Source organism: Podarcis tiliguerta, assembly GCF_965153285.1.
Source record: "Podarcis tiliguerta genome assembly, chromosome: 12".
NCBI lineage: Eukaryota > Metazoa > Chordata > Lepidosauria > Squamata > Lacertidae > Podarcis > Podarcis tiliguerta.
Genome location: NC_139545.1, coordinates 4,219,694 through 4,235,000, shown reverse-complemented (window position 1 = coordinate 4,235,000; position 15,307 = coordinate 4,219,694). Strand labels below are relative to the sequence as shown.

The 15,307-nt window shown below is 43.1% G+C and overlaps 1 protein-coding gene across 1 annotated transcript in view; it reads left to right on the top strand.

Annotated features, from left to right (window-relative positions):
- Positions 1-15,015, top strand: part of SUGCT (succinyl-CoA:glutarate-CoA transferase) — a 320,741-nt gene extending 305,726 nt beyond the window's left edge. The window contains exon 14 of the mRNA XM_083407090.1: positions 12,371-15,015. Coding sequence (XP_083263216.1) covers positions 12,371-12,534 — 164 coding nt within the window. The 3' untranslated portion in view covers positions 12,535-15,015. The remainder of the gene's footprint in view (positions 1-12,370) is intronic.
- Positions 15,016-15,307: the final 292 nt, after the last annotated feature.

Below are 15,307 nucleotides of genomic sequence, written 5' to 3'. Positions count from 1 at the left end.
GCTGTTTGCAGTAGACAAAAGGTTGTGTGAAATGGGTCATTGTTCTGACCAACATGGCCATTCTTTTGCACATGTTGTAATTCCTTTATTAAGCCAAATGAATGTTCCTTGCATAATTGCACACACTGATCAAGCTAGAAAATACAGCAATTAATAACATTACTTTTAGGACAGGTGTTTCTCACTATTCTTACATCTTTGTAATCAAGTGAAATAACACAATTCCCTTCACTGTTATAGGAATGTACTAAATATCATGAAAACAATTTCCATAGGTGTGAAAATATCAGAGTCTAATTCCATTTCTTGATCCAGATCTGCTTTTATTTTTGTGTGTGGTCAACCTTCAAAGTATCTACACAAAAGCATGCTTTAGAAATTAAACTGGCATTGCATCTTCCAGATTGAATTCAGAGTGTTCTGGCACTTTTAAGGGTCACCAGTTTTTAACTGAGCCTGCTCATGCTTGCTTCAAAGCATGTGAACTGTAAAGTACAGTATGTGTACTAAAGTTATAGATAGGTCCACCCTGCAGAGATCTCTTTAGGCCACAAAGAAGAGTGAACAAAGGAGGAGAGAATTTCTCCGTCTAAAATATTGATGTTCTCCTTGGCTTTTCAGATCAAATGTGCCATGTATAATTGACAGGTCACACAAAGTGCTGTGTTGTAGTGATGGTGTAGTGGTGGGGCAGACTTGGTATCAAGTTTGGCCACCTGGTAGTTGTAGAAATACTGCTTATCGTCATCATCATCACCACCACAAAAGCAAAAATATGATAAGTAATACAAGAAACAGCAGCATCAGTACAGATAACCTTAGGCACACCCAGTGTAATGTGTATTTTGGCTTTCAAACTGTCCCTCTGTGTCCCATGGAGACTGCTTTACATCTTTTAAATCATCTCCATTTCCTGCCATTTCACCACTCAGAACTGTTGCCTTTCAGTTCTTTAGCCTGAAGTGACTTTTGGGTTAGCTCTTTAATTCCACCCATGAACTGAGTACTGATTATGTCATTCAACTGCCGCTTCGCAGAAACCACAGGAAGCAGGAACAGCATGATATGCCTTATCTCTTTTATTTAAAAAATATTACAGGACAAAGCTGCAGGAATAGAACTACAATGCTGCAGAATAGAACTGAGCACTCCAGGTAGATCTAAACGCTTTTTATATATCATAGCAACCAATCCTAATAGCAGCATTTTTTTCTGAAAGAAATGGCAGTGTGCATTTCGCTAGGGGAAAATAACAGCTGGTTTAAAAATTAATTTTCAAATGAATATAATCTGCAACAGGTACATATATATGAGGTGAAGTAATTCTTGGCATTCTTTGATTGATACAGTATCTGAAAACTGGGGAAGTGGGTTGTATTTGAATCCAGGAATGTCACCCCAAGTATTTTATTTTATGATATTTTCCTCTGCAAGTGGATGAACAAGCATTACAAACATGCCCTCCACCTGTAAGATCCCATTATATGGCAGGTAACCAGGGAATAGCCAGTGCGTTAAAATGAAACCTGCACATTGAATCTGGCGGAAGACAGCTGGTGTAGAAATCAGCACAAGAATCAGAGCAATCTGCAAAAGGCATCTGAGTTCACATTAAACAATGCTCTGTGCTTGCTGAGTTAGAAGGGTGGCTCTGAACTTTGCACGTTTTTGTAGAGGTGAGAGCTGCTTTTCATTTCCCTCCTCCTCCTCCCATCTGCTTAACGTCTTGGCTTTCTGCAAGCAGGCAGCCATGTTCCAATTCAACGAAAAGGGTTAATAGAGAAGAGAGTGTTTGTGTCCTTTGAGTTTTATTGTTTCACGGTACAATTTACACATTTTATTAGGCTGAAAAGTGTCACAAGCCTAGCCCTGGAGAGGCTGAACCTGTGGAACAGTTTCAGTTTCAGGGAAGCAGGTCTGGAGCTTATGGCAAGAACAGGAAACCCAGGGGGCAGGGAGCGTGTATCCATTCGAAAGCGGAGAATGTGGAAACAGGAAACTAAGGTGGTCAGAGACAAGGCCCTTCAGAACCCTGGACAGGTCCTAGGGACCATGCAGCTTCTTCCAGTGAGTGCTTGGTGTTCGCTGAGCCCTTTATATACTCCCAGGGCCTGACTACACCTCTTAGATTTTGCCTCCTTGATTCCTTTGGCTTGGAGCCTGACACTTCTCTTCTGTTTCTTGCTGGGGTGCATTGCCTGTGGTGGCAAACGGGCTCAAATGTTTATGGGTACTTTTGGGGAAAGGTGTTGGCTTCCCTCTGGTATCTTTTGCAGGGGCTACAGTCTCTAGGGATTCAAAATTGAGGATGTGTGATTCAGTAAATTCCAGGTTACTGGCAGAGGCTCATTATCAAGACCCTGAAGTAGCGAGTCTGGGGTCTCCTCTGCCAGCCCTCCTGAAGCTTGTGCTAGCAAGCTCCCTCCTGAATAGGTCACTGCAGGCACTCCAAGTCATGGCACCATCACAGCTAAATCGTTAAAAGTGTCTTCAATATGGGATGCCCCAATGACTTTCGAGGTGTGAGACTGTTGGTGGGACCCTTTTATCAGTGAAGAGTGGATAGCATGGGATGTGCAAGCTGTGGCTGCATCCTGGAGTCTGTGCATCCTGCTGTGGTGATTCATCCAAGCAGACCAAGCCACATGGCACATACAACAATTCAGCATCTGTTTCTTTCAAATGAGGTCAGTAAAAAGCACAGATGAATGTGTGGAACAGGGAACAAAAGCACTCCATGCTGCAACAATTTCTTACATATCTGACTTGGATTATCTCATACTGAATCGAGAAAGAATATATATGTAGACAATGTTCTCTTTTACATGTTTTAAACCTTGGGCACCTTATATCCAGAGTTTATATTAAGAGATATGCCTCATCTGTCACAGAATCATGGAAGAGTTGCAAGGGACCATGAGGATCATCAACCTCTACAATGCAGGAATCTTTTGCCCAACATGGTGTTTGAGCCCACTATCCTGGTATTAAGAGTCTCATGCTCTACCAACTGAGCTATCCTTTGAAAGGAAGTTACTGATCTTCAGTCTAATGCTTTCTCAGTTGAGCTATTTTGGCCATGTGTTAACTGTGAACTATACAGAAATTTATTATAGACGGAGAGACACATTTCAAGAGACACAGCATTGCCAGAAAGAATGGCACTTCCCCCCGCCCCCGGTCAAGTTTTTCCACTCTGTGTAGTGCTCTGGGACAAGGTCAGCTGGGGAGAGCTGAGTGGAGGACATTTGCAGTGATCTTGGGTAAGGAGAGGAGTGGTGCGAGAAGAAGGGTAAGCCAGGTGAGGGGGCCATGACTCAAACAACTGATGGTTGTGCCATGTGCCAGCCTCTAACCAGAGGAAATGTGATAGCTCTGTCAGCCAGCCCTCAGGTCTGTCGATGCAACCACTGAATGCTAGGTTAGCTTTAAATATGGTCTCCCTCTGAGAGTGGGGGATTTGTCACCTCTACAGAGGTGGAGAACCTATTAGCATGGTCCGTCCTCAGGGGCTGATGAATTCAGGTGGCTCTGGGGGATTTTCCAGCTAATTTGACACGTGGTCCTATTAAAAGCCCAGTTAATCTGTGCAATACATGGATGGCCCAGGTTGGTGACATGCTCGCCCCGGACATCCTCTCCCGCTTGATAGAGCTTAACTGGCTTCTTGGCATACAGCAGAGCTGAAGACAGTGAAACCACCTAGGAGACGCAAGTGAAGAAAAACTCCAGACAAATGCAACCAGCACAAGTAAGTGTTCATTAGTGAGCCTACTCATCGGCAGTGAAGACAACAAAGAAGTACTTTTGATATATCCTCACTATGCCACCCAGCAGAACATTTCTACATTTAAAGAGTAATCCAAACCACTAGTCCACCTTGCTGCAGGGGGGCTTGGAGGTGTTTGTCTGTCCAGTCCTTCTTTGAAATCCTGTCCTCCAGTGGCAAGAGAGCTGTACTACCAAAATGCTTGTTTACAAAGCTATTGCACTACCAACCTTACTATATGCTTGTGAAACATGGACCACTTATAAATGCCATCTCCAACCCCTTGAAAGATTCCATCAGTGGTGTCTCCAAAAATTTTTACACATCACTTGGGAAGACAGGCAAAGATCACCAGTGTTGAAGCAATGATTCTTCAACATCAGCTTAGTTGGACTGGTCATGTTGTATGGATAACACTGGCCTGCAAGTGCTCCAGTTGGAGAACAGCCTTTACCAAAAGTGTCATGGGCTTTGAAGACACTTGAACTCAGGATGCAAGGGAGAAACGTGCTAAGAGGAAGGCACGCTTGGCAAATCCATACCATGATCAACTCCTGCCCAGAAACCAATGCCCCCACTGTGGAAGGACGTGTGTATCCAGAACTGGCCTCCACAGTCACTTACGGACTCATTGTTAAAACCGTGTTTATGGAAGACAATCTTACTTGGCTACGAGGGATCGCCAAAGGAAGAAAAAGACTATCAGCCGGGAAACCCTACTAGTGAAGAGCACCCCAGTGCAGCCCCCCCAATGGCAGGCAGATGGAAGATAACGTGGGAGGAACCTTGTCATTGGTAACAAATGGAAACCCCAGAAACAGGATGGGGAGGCAGCATTGAATCACCTGGATGCAGAGCTGTCATCTGATGACAACAGGCCTGATCTGTGCCTCTGCTGCCTGGGACCTGGTACTGCAAAATGGTCTTCCCACCCTAAGCAGCAGGACTGTGGATGAGGCAGCGGCTGTGCTGCTCTGTTGAGTCCTGCTGTTGCTGGAGAGGGGTTTCCTCACCCGCACTGCACATCCTTGGCTGACACTGGCCGGACCTGAAGCAGCACACATAGCAAAAAACATGTTGTGTAGAGGATGGTGAACATAACACTGGGGTACTCTGGGGAGGGTGGGGTACAAATAAAAAATTATTATTATTATTATTATTATTATTATTATTATTATTATTATTGAGTATTTTACTCCAGTGTGTTCACACATCATCGTGGCCTTTTATAGTTGAAGTAAAAGAAGTCTGTAGCATCCTTAAAGGCAATAAATGCCAACCATTTTTTGCTGTGATTTGTATAGAAGTGAAAGGCTCAAATCCGACAATCTTGCAAAAGGAAGATGCATTAGCAAGGCGGGGGGGGGGGATGACACATCTTGGAAAGAAACATCAAGTCAAATGTGAAACCCACAAGTGCAAGTGGCAAAGGATCAAAGGTGCTGGGGTGTGTGGGAGGGAGGGAGGTGCTGCTGATGCTCCCAGACAGTCCATGATGGAAAAATTCTCTTTAAACCAAGCACCTGCTGCTTACGACTAGAACTTCAGAATTACTAGCTCAAGTAAGTTAAAGCACTTTACTTCACAGTGAAAGTGGGGTGGTGGAGAAAAGGAAAAGGAAGTAGTCCAGAGCACCAGGAGGTGGAAAAAGTCAAGGAGAATGGGGAATTGCATTAATGAAACTGATCTGTGCACATTCGAGATGGAATATTGCTTATGCATGGCTGGTTCCAATCTGATTCTAATTTATACGCTCAAGCTTTTTAGTTGTCTTCTTTCTTGGATGCAGAGTCGTCCCCCCCCCCCCCCGCCGTCTCTCTCCCTCTCTGGATAGCTTCCTAGCCTTATACTTCATTCCTCTCCATGGGTGTGTCTGGTTCTTACATTTCACTTTCTCAATATTCCTGTAGCTTTTATGGGTGAAGAAAGAGGATTCCCGACTTCTTCTTTTTTTGCCTTTCACAGGATAGAATGAAAATCTCTGGTAATATTTACAGCCACAAGAACTTCAGAAAGAGGGCCACTCTGTTGTGCTCACACAAGCACACTTGTGCAATTTAAACCAAAGGCTGCTTGATTGAAGAGACTGGAGTGCCCCATACTGCTTTGATATTTCCAACCTCAGATGAGCTGAATATCACATGACAGGGATTGGCAACAGACAATGGAAAGCCAACACAATTGCTTGCCCTCCGTACTGTGTTGGTATTGATCACATTGTCAGTTTGTAAATTCATCTGAATAGGGTCCAAATGTGGAATTTGCCCTTTTCTCCCGCCCAAATCCTAATGCTGACTGTTCTTTTAGGAATTTAAAATTAAAATAAAACAGATGATTGCTTGGAACGGAAGGCAGCAGAATTGCAGCAGCCTCAGATAGCGCTCTAGCTACCACAAGCTGTAAGAGGAAATTGCACCAAGGTATCAAAACTGGCATTGGGTGCTGTGCAAATGAGGGAGTCATGTGCCACCGTCCCCAACATTTTCTGGGCAAGGCGATTACCATGGTGGCTGTCTGCCAGTTGTGCACATGCATGGAGAAGGCAGATTATCCAGACCCACTTCAGTCTGGCTTTAGACTTGGATTTCTCAATGCAATAGCCTTGGTCTCCTTGACTGATGATCTTTATCAGGAGTGAGACATGGAGAGTGCAACCCTGTTGGCTTTCCCTGATCTCTTGGTGGTTCAACACAATGACCAGTGTATTACTGAGTGACCAGGTGGCATCAGTGGTGACATGCCTATGCCCAGCTTTTGGCTGGTTCACCTGTTATAGCCATTCTTGAACCAGGATAGCCTGACTTCAGTAAGCCATAACCCAACAGCCTTAAGATTGGCCTGCTGTGATGCGTTTTATCCCACCCAGGGCCCACTGCCTCAGGCGGCAGGATCCCCAGGGACAGCAGATCCTGTCTTCAAGGAACGCTTCTTCTTCTTCTTCTTCTTCTTCTTCTTCTTCTTCTTCTTCTTCTTCTTCTGTGCAGTCCTTGGAGGCCAGATCTGCTAGCCTAGTGTTCCTCCTTGGCCAATAGGAGGTGCTGCTGGTCTCCTCCCATCCTTGTTCTCAGTGTAGATCTTCACCCACCCCTTCCCTGATTGGGGGGGCGCACTATTTTGTGGTTTGCTTCAAGTGTCAACATGTCTTAGGCTAGTCCTGTGTGGCACTAGCTGTCATGGGCCAGGAATCAGCTTCACCTGCTGAGCAGCAACCTGAAGGAGCAGAAGGCAGTGACTGCACCTGCCGCTGATCAGCCTTCTTCTTCCTGATGTGGAAACCAGCTGGCTCCAGCTTTCTTAAGCAGGGTTTCCAGCCTCAGACAGTTGCTGGAAACATTTGTTGTTCCTGACCAGACCTTGCTGCTTCTTGCTTCTCTTGACCTTGGACTCTCTGCTTTCTTGACCCCTGGACCATCTGACTATGTGAGCTGAGATACTCCTGTCCTTAGGACTGAACTGAACCTTGCATACGGACTCTGCCTTCAGGCAAGTACCCCCAAGACTTGGCTGATTGGCTGGCCTCTCCCGCCACTGAGCTCTGCTGTGGCTGAGCTGCACAGGACGACGATGCTACTGTTCAAAGACTGTCCAGAAGCTGCAGCTAGTGGAGAATATGACTGCCAGGGTGTGTGTCACCAGTCCTTTCTCAAAAGACGCCTTTATTAAGGATTTCCCCTGGATTGCCATTTGTTCTGATTGCTAAATAGCAGGTTTTCCCTTGGGGAGGAGTGAGGCAAGGGGGAAGCTGCTTGGACCCATGCCTAGAAAGTGAGGGTCAAGCAGATAACCTCTGAGACACACTCTTAAGAAAAATGCAGGGGGAATACTAAACTGAGCAGTTGCCAACCTAGTAGCCTTCTCTCGGAACTGTTGCATGGGAAAGGGAAAGCTGCCCTTTAATTGCTCGTTTCTAAGTTCTAGGCTGGGGGCAGAAGTAATTAAAGAAATCACATGCAGAACTGAAATAATATATTGTAAAATTCTGAATAATCATTTTTCAATGATTCAATAATCATTTTATCCCTGTGTGTGCACACACGTGTGGCAACTGGAATTAGTCTAGGCAATCGGGACACTGGGGCTGAGGTTGGTCCAGGTCCCTGCCTTTGCCCTTGTTTTCTTTCATCTCAGAAATCTACCATAAAAACTCCTAGACTGTTTAACCTTTTAAAAATAAAGACGTCTTTAATCCCCTTGGGACCTCACGTAGCAAAAAGATGCTTGCACTGTCTTATCTGTCTTTTGTATCTCATGTTTTAATGTGTTCTGTGTCTTCGCTTTATGGTTTGTTTGGCGCCTGGGATGTTATGGCTGAGAGGCGCCAAATAAACAAAATTTATGATGATGATGTGGATTTCAAGTACTAGGGAAGGCGGAGACAATTTGGTACTATACGTATAACTGATATAATGTTCATCTGACGCCTTGTGAGACCCTGGCGATAAAGCAGTATCTGCTAAAGAAGTCAAAATATAAATATTGATTTACAGGACTTCACATATAGCAGAGTGTGTGTTTAGGTCTTTCTTGTGGAATGCCCACTGCTTTCTCCAGAAAAAAATATTCTAAATATGTAGTACAAGGTTAGTTTTTCAAGTTAGTTTTCCAAACTCCCTCCCTCTCTGTTTCATGCCTTCAGTTTGTATGGCACCTTTAGAGAGTTGCATTGGCAACATACATACATACATACATACATACATAAATTAATTAATTAATACCCCACCCTCCCCAGCCAAGACCGGGCTCAGGGTGGCTAACACCAGGTATAAAAACAATTGATTAAAATACAACTTAAAAACAAGATTAAGTACATTGAAATGCAGCCTCATTTCAGTAGAAACTCAAATCAAAAACTTTTTGGGGATGAAAACGTCAAATCTTCACTAAGGCCGGCGGAACAACTCTGTCTTACAGGCCTGCGGAAAGAAATCAGATCCTGCAGGGCCCTGGTCTCATGAGACAGAGCGTTCCACCAGGCCGGAGCCAGTGCTGAAAAGGCCCTGGCCCTGGTTGAGGCTAATCTGACTTCCTTAGGGCCCGGGACCACTAGGGTGTTGCTATTTATTGACCTTAAGGACCTCCGTGGGGCATACCAGGAGAGGCGGTCCTAGGAGTACGAGGCTCCTAGGCCATCCTATGCATCTAGTCCCAAGGAGGTTATAATTTAAAATGGACAACGGGGAGTAACAGATGGTAGGGGAAATAAATGCTACCACTCATACATGGGGAGAAAGGTGGCTTCCTCTTGATGGTGACAGTGGGCAAGAAAGGAGGAAGTTGTTTAAGGGAGCAGAAAAGCTTTGGTAATGCAAAGTTGGAAGAGCAGAAGTCACGGGGGAGGGGGCAGAACAACAGACAAGGGGAGGAAGGGGGTTGGACTAGATGACCCTCGGGGTTCTGTCCAACTCTACAATTCTATGATTGTAAGTAATTGCATTTTATTGCATTGCATTATATTTTATATGTAAATCCCTTTGATAATTCATCACCGAAGTGAAAAGCAGTATATGAATTCTCTAAATTAAAATAAAATGAATTAGGGCTGGAGAAACAGTGAGGATGTCACTAATTCAACCCATCTTAGGTCTGTGCAGAACCTCCTTGTGTGCTCTGGTCCATAAATTGAGGACCAAAGCTCTAGGTGACATCACCAGTACAAAAACCTAATGCTGTTTTGTGCAAGTTCACTTTCACATGCTAGTCATAATAGCGAGTGGAGCCCACACCATCCCCACTCCCCCTCTTTTCTTCCCAATTCTGTATTGCATGCAACACTAATGTCTCACAAAAAATGAAACTGATTTGTAGAAAACACAGCCTGAAAAAAGACAATGCACATGCTTTTGTAAATTAAGAAACCTTTAATACCCCCTCGGGCAATCTTGCCCCTGCTTGCGTCAAATGAAAAAGAAAAAAATAATAATAGCTGGTGGAGCCCATTCTCAAAACTGCCTAGTCCAACCTTTTGCATATAAAGCAAGGCTGCTCTTGTGGAACATTTGATTAAGGCTGATCTACTTCCTTGCTGATTATTATCCTTATTTACTACTGCCAAGGTTGGGTACAACTGTGATACTTCTAAATGCACATATATAGGATTCCATTGTTAGTTTGCTTTTCATTTGATCAGTTTAATCTCCAGAGGTCATTTATTTGCAAGATGGTTTCCTTAAAACTTCAAAACTGATAGTGGCATTTGAGCAATATAAGAATGTCAGCCCCAGCCACTTTAGACAATGAATGCTGGCATTTACCAATGCTCAAGGTGAGAATTTATATTGCATTGAGGGTCACTAATATAGATCTTGGGGATGGGGGGAGGCCAGTCAGCTAAAGATTAGGAATTTACAAACAGCTCTGAGTGAAAGGGACTTGAAATGACAGTCCATCTCAATAGTGTTGCCTTTGACTATTTAGGAAAGCAGTTTGAAGGATTGCAAATTGACTAGTTCACGTAGTTTGTGTGTGCTTTTAGTAAGAGCCAGTAAGTAGACTTATTTCTTTAAACTGCCATAATGGGAGAGGAGTGTGAGATGCAACTTCCAGAGAAGTAGTCATGACAACCTGTTGCAGCAAAAAACAACAGAGTCCTAACACATTTATGATGACAGAGATTTGGGCCAAGAAAATTACAGAGTAAAGGGACCCCTGACCATTAGGTCCAGTCATGGACGACTCTGGGGTTGCAGCACTCATCTCGCTTTATTGGCCGAGGGAGCCGGCGAACAGCTTCCAGGTCATGTGGCCAGCATGACTAAGTCGCTTCTGGAGAATCAGAGCAGCGCACGGAAACGCCGTTTACCTTCCCGTCGGAGCGGTACCTATTTATCTACTTGCACTTTGATGTGCTTTCAAACTGCTAGGTTGGCAGGAGCAGGCACCAAGAAACGGGAGCTCACCCCGTTGTGGGGATTCGAACCACTGACCTTCTGATCAGCAAGCCCTAGGCTCTGTGGTTTAACCCACAGCGCCACCCTGGATGCAAATCGCTGCTCAGTTATGAGTAGATCATTTGGCTGGATCCAGACTAAGTTAGTAGCACTTAGGTCTCACTGAGATCAAGGAGGCTTAGCAATGGAAGGTGGGGGCATTCCAGAGGGGGGGGGCATAGAAAATGAGAGAGGAAACAACAAATGGTCCTACTCACTATCAGCATGCATCTGCCTCCCCAGGAATGTATTTGTTAATTAAATTTGTATCTCACTCTTCCTCCCAAAGGAGCCAAGGGCAGCACACACTATTAATTTTTTTTAAAAAAAAACTTCAAAACAACAACACACAAACAAATCCAAAACAAATTTAAGAACAGACACCAGTGAATTGTATATTTACAATAAATGTATACAAGCTTGTCTGTGCTCTTGTGCAGTTCCCATTCATTTTAGTGCGTCCCTTGACAGAAAAAGGGTGTCCCTATTAATTGATTTCAGGTTTTTTGCAGTGGCAAGCTTATTTCTGACTCACGGAAGTTTTCATTTTTTGCCCTGTGGAATTTTTCTTCACTACACATTATGAATAATAATTGATAAATGCACAAATAATATTCCAATCCAAGTTGCAATCTCAAGGTTGGATCGTAGGAGAATGGTCTGTTCAATGAAGATTCTGAACATGTTATGCTCTGAATCTGTGAACAGGCACAGCCCCTTTTCATTTACCAAATCTGATTTATAATATGTGTACAAAATGTCCTTCTGGAACTCGTGATGGAATAATGGAAGTGGACTTGTAAACATAAAAACCTGAAAAAACTATTTCCACAGCCACATAGCCAGGACTGAACAACTTTGTTAGCAGCCCTCGTTTGCTAAATCCCTAGACTGATTTAAATATTCTGTGGGGGCTGATAAAAAGAAATGTAATTTGTATAATATGTATCGGTATAGCAAATACAGAAGAGGGATATGGGCATTTCAGTAAGTGGTTGTCAAGGCCTGCTTTTCATTTAACAGTGAAAACACACGCAGCACTCATGTGATTTAATTCCTTTTCTGAACTTCGATGGAAATATCTGGTTGGAATGAAGACGTATCAACTAGCTCTGAAGCAGTGGCTCCACAAGTTCACGAGTCTGGCGTAGAGCGAGATCTTTGTGTACCAATCCATATGATCAAGAAGCATTGTTTACCAGACTCCTGCTTAAGAAATTGCTGTCTTCAAAAACTTATTTATATGTTCTGCCACAAAAAAAGTGGAAGGTTTGCTATTTTTCAAGTCATTTATAATAGCTGGTTTGGTTGAAGCTGTCAGCCAAGCAGCATACTTTGTGATTGGTGATTTCACCTTCCCATTGCTTCCATCCTCTTTGGATTGATGCAAACCTTCATCTACATCACTCAGTGTCTCATCACACAACAGCTCCCGAAAGTAGCGCCTTTTGAAATAATGAAGGGCAATGTGAAATCTCTGGCTTTTGACTTGTGTTGGTTGTTTCACCCATGCAAGTCACATGAAAATCTTGTCGAGAGAAAGAGAAAAGCATTCTCAAGGCACAAGAATTTGTGATATTTGCGGGTGTCTTCTCTGTGTACAGGATGGCATTCTTTACAAAACTAACCATGACCATTATTAACTTCCAGTTTTCCTTTTTCTTGTTTTTGACAGGACCAGCCGTAAGGTACAGCCAGTTTGAAGTGTCTGAGCCCAAACCACCTCCTCTCGTTGGTCAGCACACATTGGATGTCCTGAAGGATACTCTGGGGTACAAGGATGATGCCCTAGAGGAACTGCTCAGCTCTGGAGCAATAGTTCAGCATGAATGCATCTGAATGGCTTTGGCTTCGGTTGCTGACGGAGAAGAAACTTCCTGGAATTCTACCAGGACCTCTTTAGTTTTCACAACCAATGATGGAGATGTGATTAAGTTCTTGGTATTTTTTTAATATAATCTGAAACACACCCTGCATTCAAGTATCAACCTGCAAAGTTTTAAAATAATCCATTTTTCCTGCCTTTCATGCAGGCTGGGGACAGGTAGAGGTGCTGGTAACTATGAAATTCAGCATTTGGTATATTGCTGATAGACCAAAATAAAACCTACCATGCAGTCCCACTGCCACATGTTCAGCAGTGCCTCTCTCTGGAAACACATGGATGAATTTCAGAAGATCTGAGTTCCATGCCAAAAGCTACTAATTGCATGGGTAAAGCCAGTAGAATCTAGGCCATAATTAACAGCACGTGATACTCGAAAGCAAAACCACTTTCTGTATACAAAGCAATATGGCATTTCTTTGAGCACGGGGGGGGGGGATGATTGGTCAATCTTGCGGGCATATAATTTAGATCAAAAGTAGAATTCTGAACAAGAAGATTCCAAAACTTTTACTTCTGCTAAAGTAAGGCACTGCCTTCCTTCCCTGAAACTAAATAAAGCTAACCGAAACTGACACTCAACAAATAATGACCATATTTCACTCAAAGGATCGGAAACAGGCCTCCTGTTATAAGTGGCCTGTCACTTGGTTTCCAGTTTAACAAACAACATCCTCTGTGTTAAATCTGAACTTCACAACTGTATCTTGCTTTCCGGGGGGGGGGGGGGGATGGGAGAGAGAAAGAAAGAAAATTATTACATAATTAAGTTTAAAAATGGATTTGCAATTGCCTTTGAAGTTGTGTGGCACGGTCTTCCTTTGTTGGCTTATTTTGTAAATCTTTGTGTTCTTTCATTTTCAGATTTCCTTCTAATCTTTTTTCCTCCTTGTACGTGTGCGTGTGAAATTACAATCTCAGTACCAGAGTCAATACTTCTGTCCATATGCTGAATGCATCATTATATTTTGGATCAAGTGATGGCTCTAAGCATCAGAAGATGCCTGCATGGGCAAGAGTCAGGAATCGGGATGCAGGGATGGGGTTGGGAGGGGAAATTGCATAATTCCCCTTTAATTCAAGAAGAGCAGCCAAGATTAAAGAGGAGAAACAATGCCGGGAACTCAGTTTTAGATATGACGATTTGGTCGTAAACTAGGCACTGCTTTCGTTGAAAACAGTCCCTTTTAAACTCATATTTACAAATAGGCGTGCTGTTTCTGCTTAGTCTCTTTCTCATTTCCAAGAACAGAATACATAAATAAGATTTAAGATTAATTCAAAACCTCCTAAAGGAGCTTTGTTTCGTCCAGTAGTTTCCCAAGGAAAGGGCTAAGTGTCACCAAACCAATTCATGCAAACCCCGTTGGCTGACTTAGTTTTTAATTCCATATTTAATTTTTGTTCCGCAAGGCTGCACACAAATAGGAAGTTCATTTTCTTATCCTTTGGGCTTGTTTGAACCTCAGGACCTAATAGCCAGTTTCCTCAGAAAAAAAGTCAGTGAGTTAAATGAGACTTACTTCGTTAAATGCTTCATATCACAGTCTCAGAATGCTTTTAGGCATCTTTATCTGCAGGAAGCTATGTTGAGCTAGCACAAATTGTAGCCAGGCGCAGCAGAATGGTGACTGCACAGAATTCTGCTCAGCACAAACCAGCCTGACCTAGGATGACTGTGCTCTTTCCATGTCAGCAAGAGGCACTGTGCCCCAGGATGTTATGACTAGTTAACCAAGAGCAACCCAGGTCTACTACCCTGAGAGAAAGTGTTGAAATTGCTTAGAATCTGGGGCTGGGTTTACATGGGCAGCAAAATGAGATGGGGATGAAAAAGCAGAGGTTAGTCAAAGTTATTGAGAGAGCACTTACTTATTATAATTAACACTTTACTGAAAATTTCCTTCTTCATGCATCAAACCTATAAATTCTTCCAACTGGACTATGCAAAACAGAAGCAGCACCACACAATCTGCAGATCAACATGGAAGTAACTACAAAGATAACCTTTACTGGCTGGGTTGATGGGAGTTGTCACCCAAGATCAGATATAGTTGGTATAGAATAACACCGAACGGAGGACCTGTAAGAAGCTGTTATATTTTTTAAAAAAATTGGTATTGGCATACAGAAATGATGCATGATCAGATTTCAGATTGTTGCCCAACATGTGCCCAGTCTAATTGCCCCAGATGCCACTCGTGGGGAACCACAATTTCTAAAGCTTCCATTTACTGAAACTGAAATCTTCTGAGCTGCTACATTGTGAAAGACTTCCAGAAATCATTTGGCCACAAATATTAGTTGAATCATATCACACACACACGATTTTTTTAAAATGTTGAAATAGTTTTCTATTATTTCAATTATCACCACACTACACTCAAAAATCCAAATTTTGAGAGAATGTGGAAACACACCAGACAAAATGGATTTTTTTTTAAAAAAAAAAACTACAGTGGTACCTCGGGTTAAGTACTTAATTCGTTCCGGAGGTCCGTTCTTAACCTGAAACTGTTCTTAACCTGAAGCACCACTTTAGCTAATGGGGCCTCCTGCTGCTGCCGTGCCACCAGAGCATGATTTCTGTTCTCATCCTGAAGCAAAGTTCTTAACCCAAGGTACTATTTCTGGGTTAGTGGAGTCTGTAACCTGAAGCATATGTAACCCAAGGTACCACTGTATTAGTCCATTCCATGGTATTTGAAGTACAATTTAGATCATGAA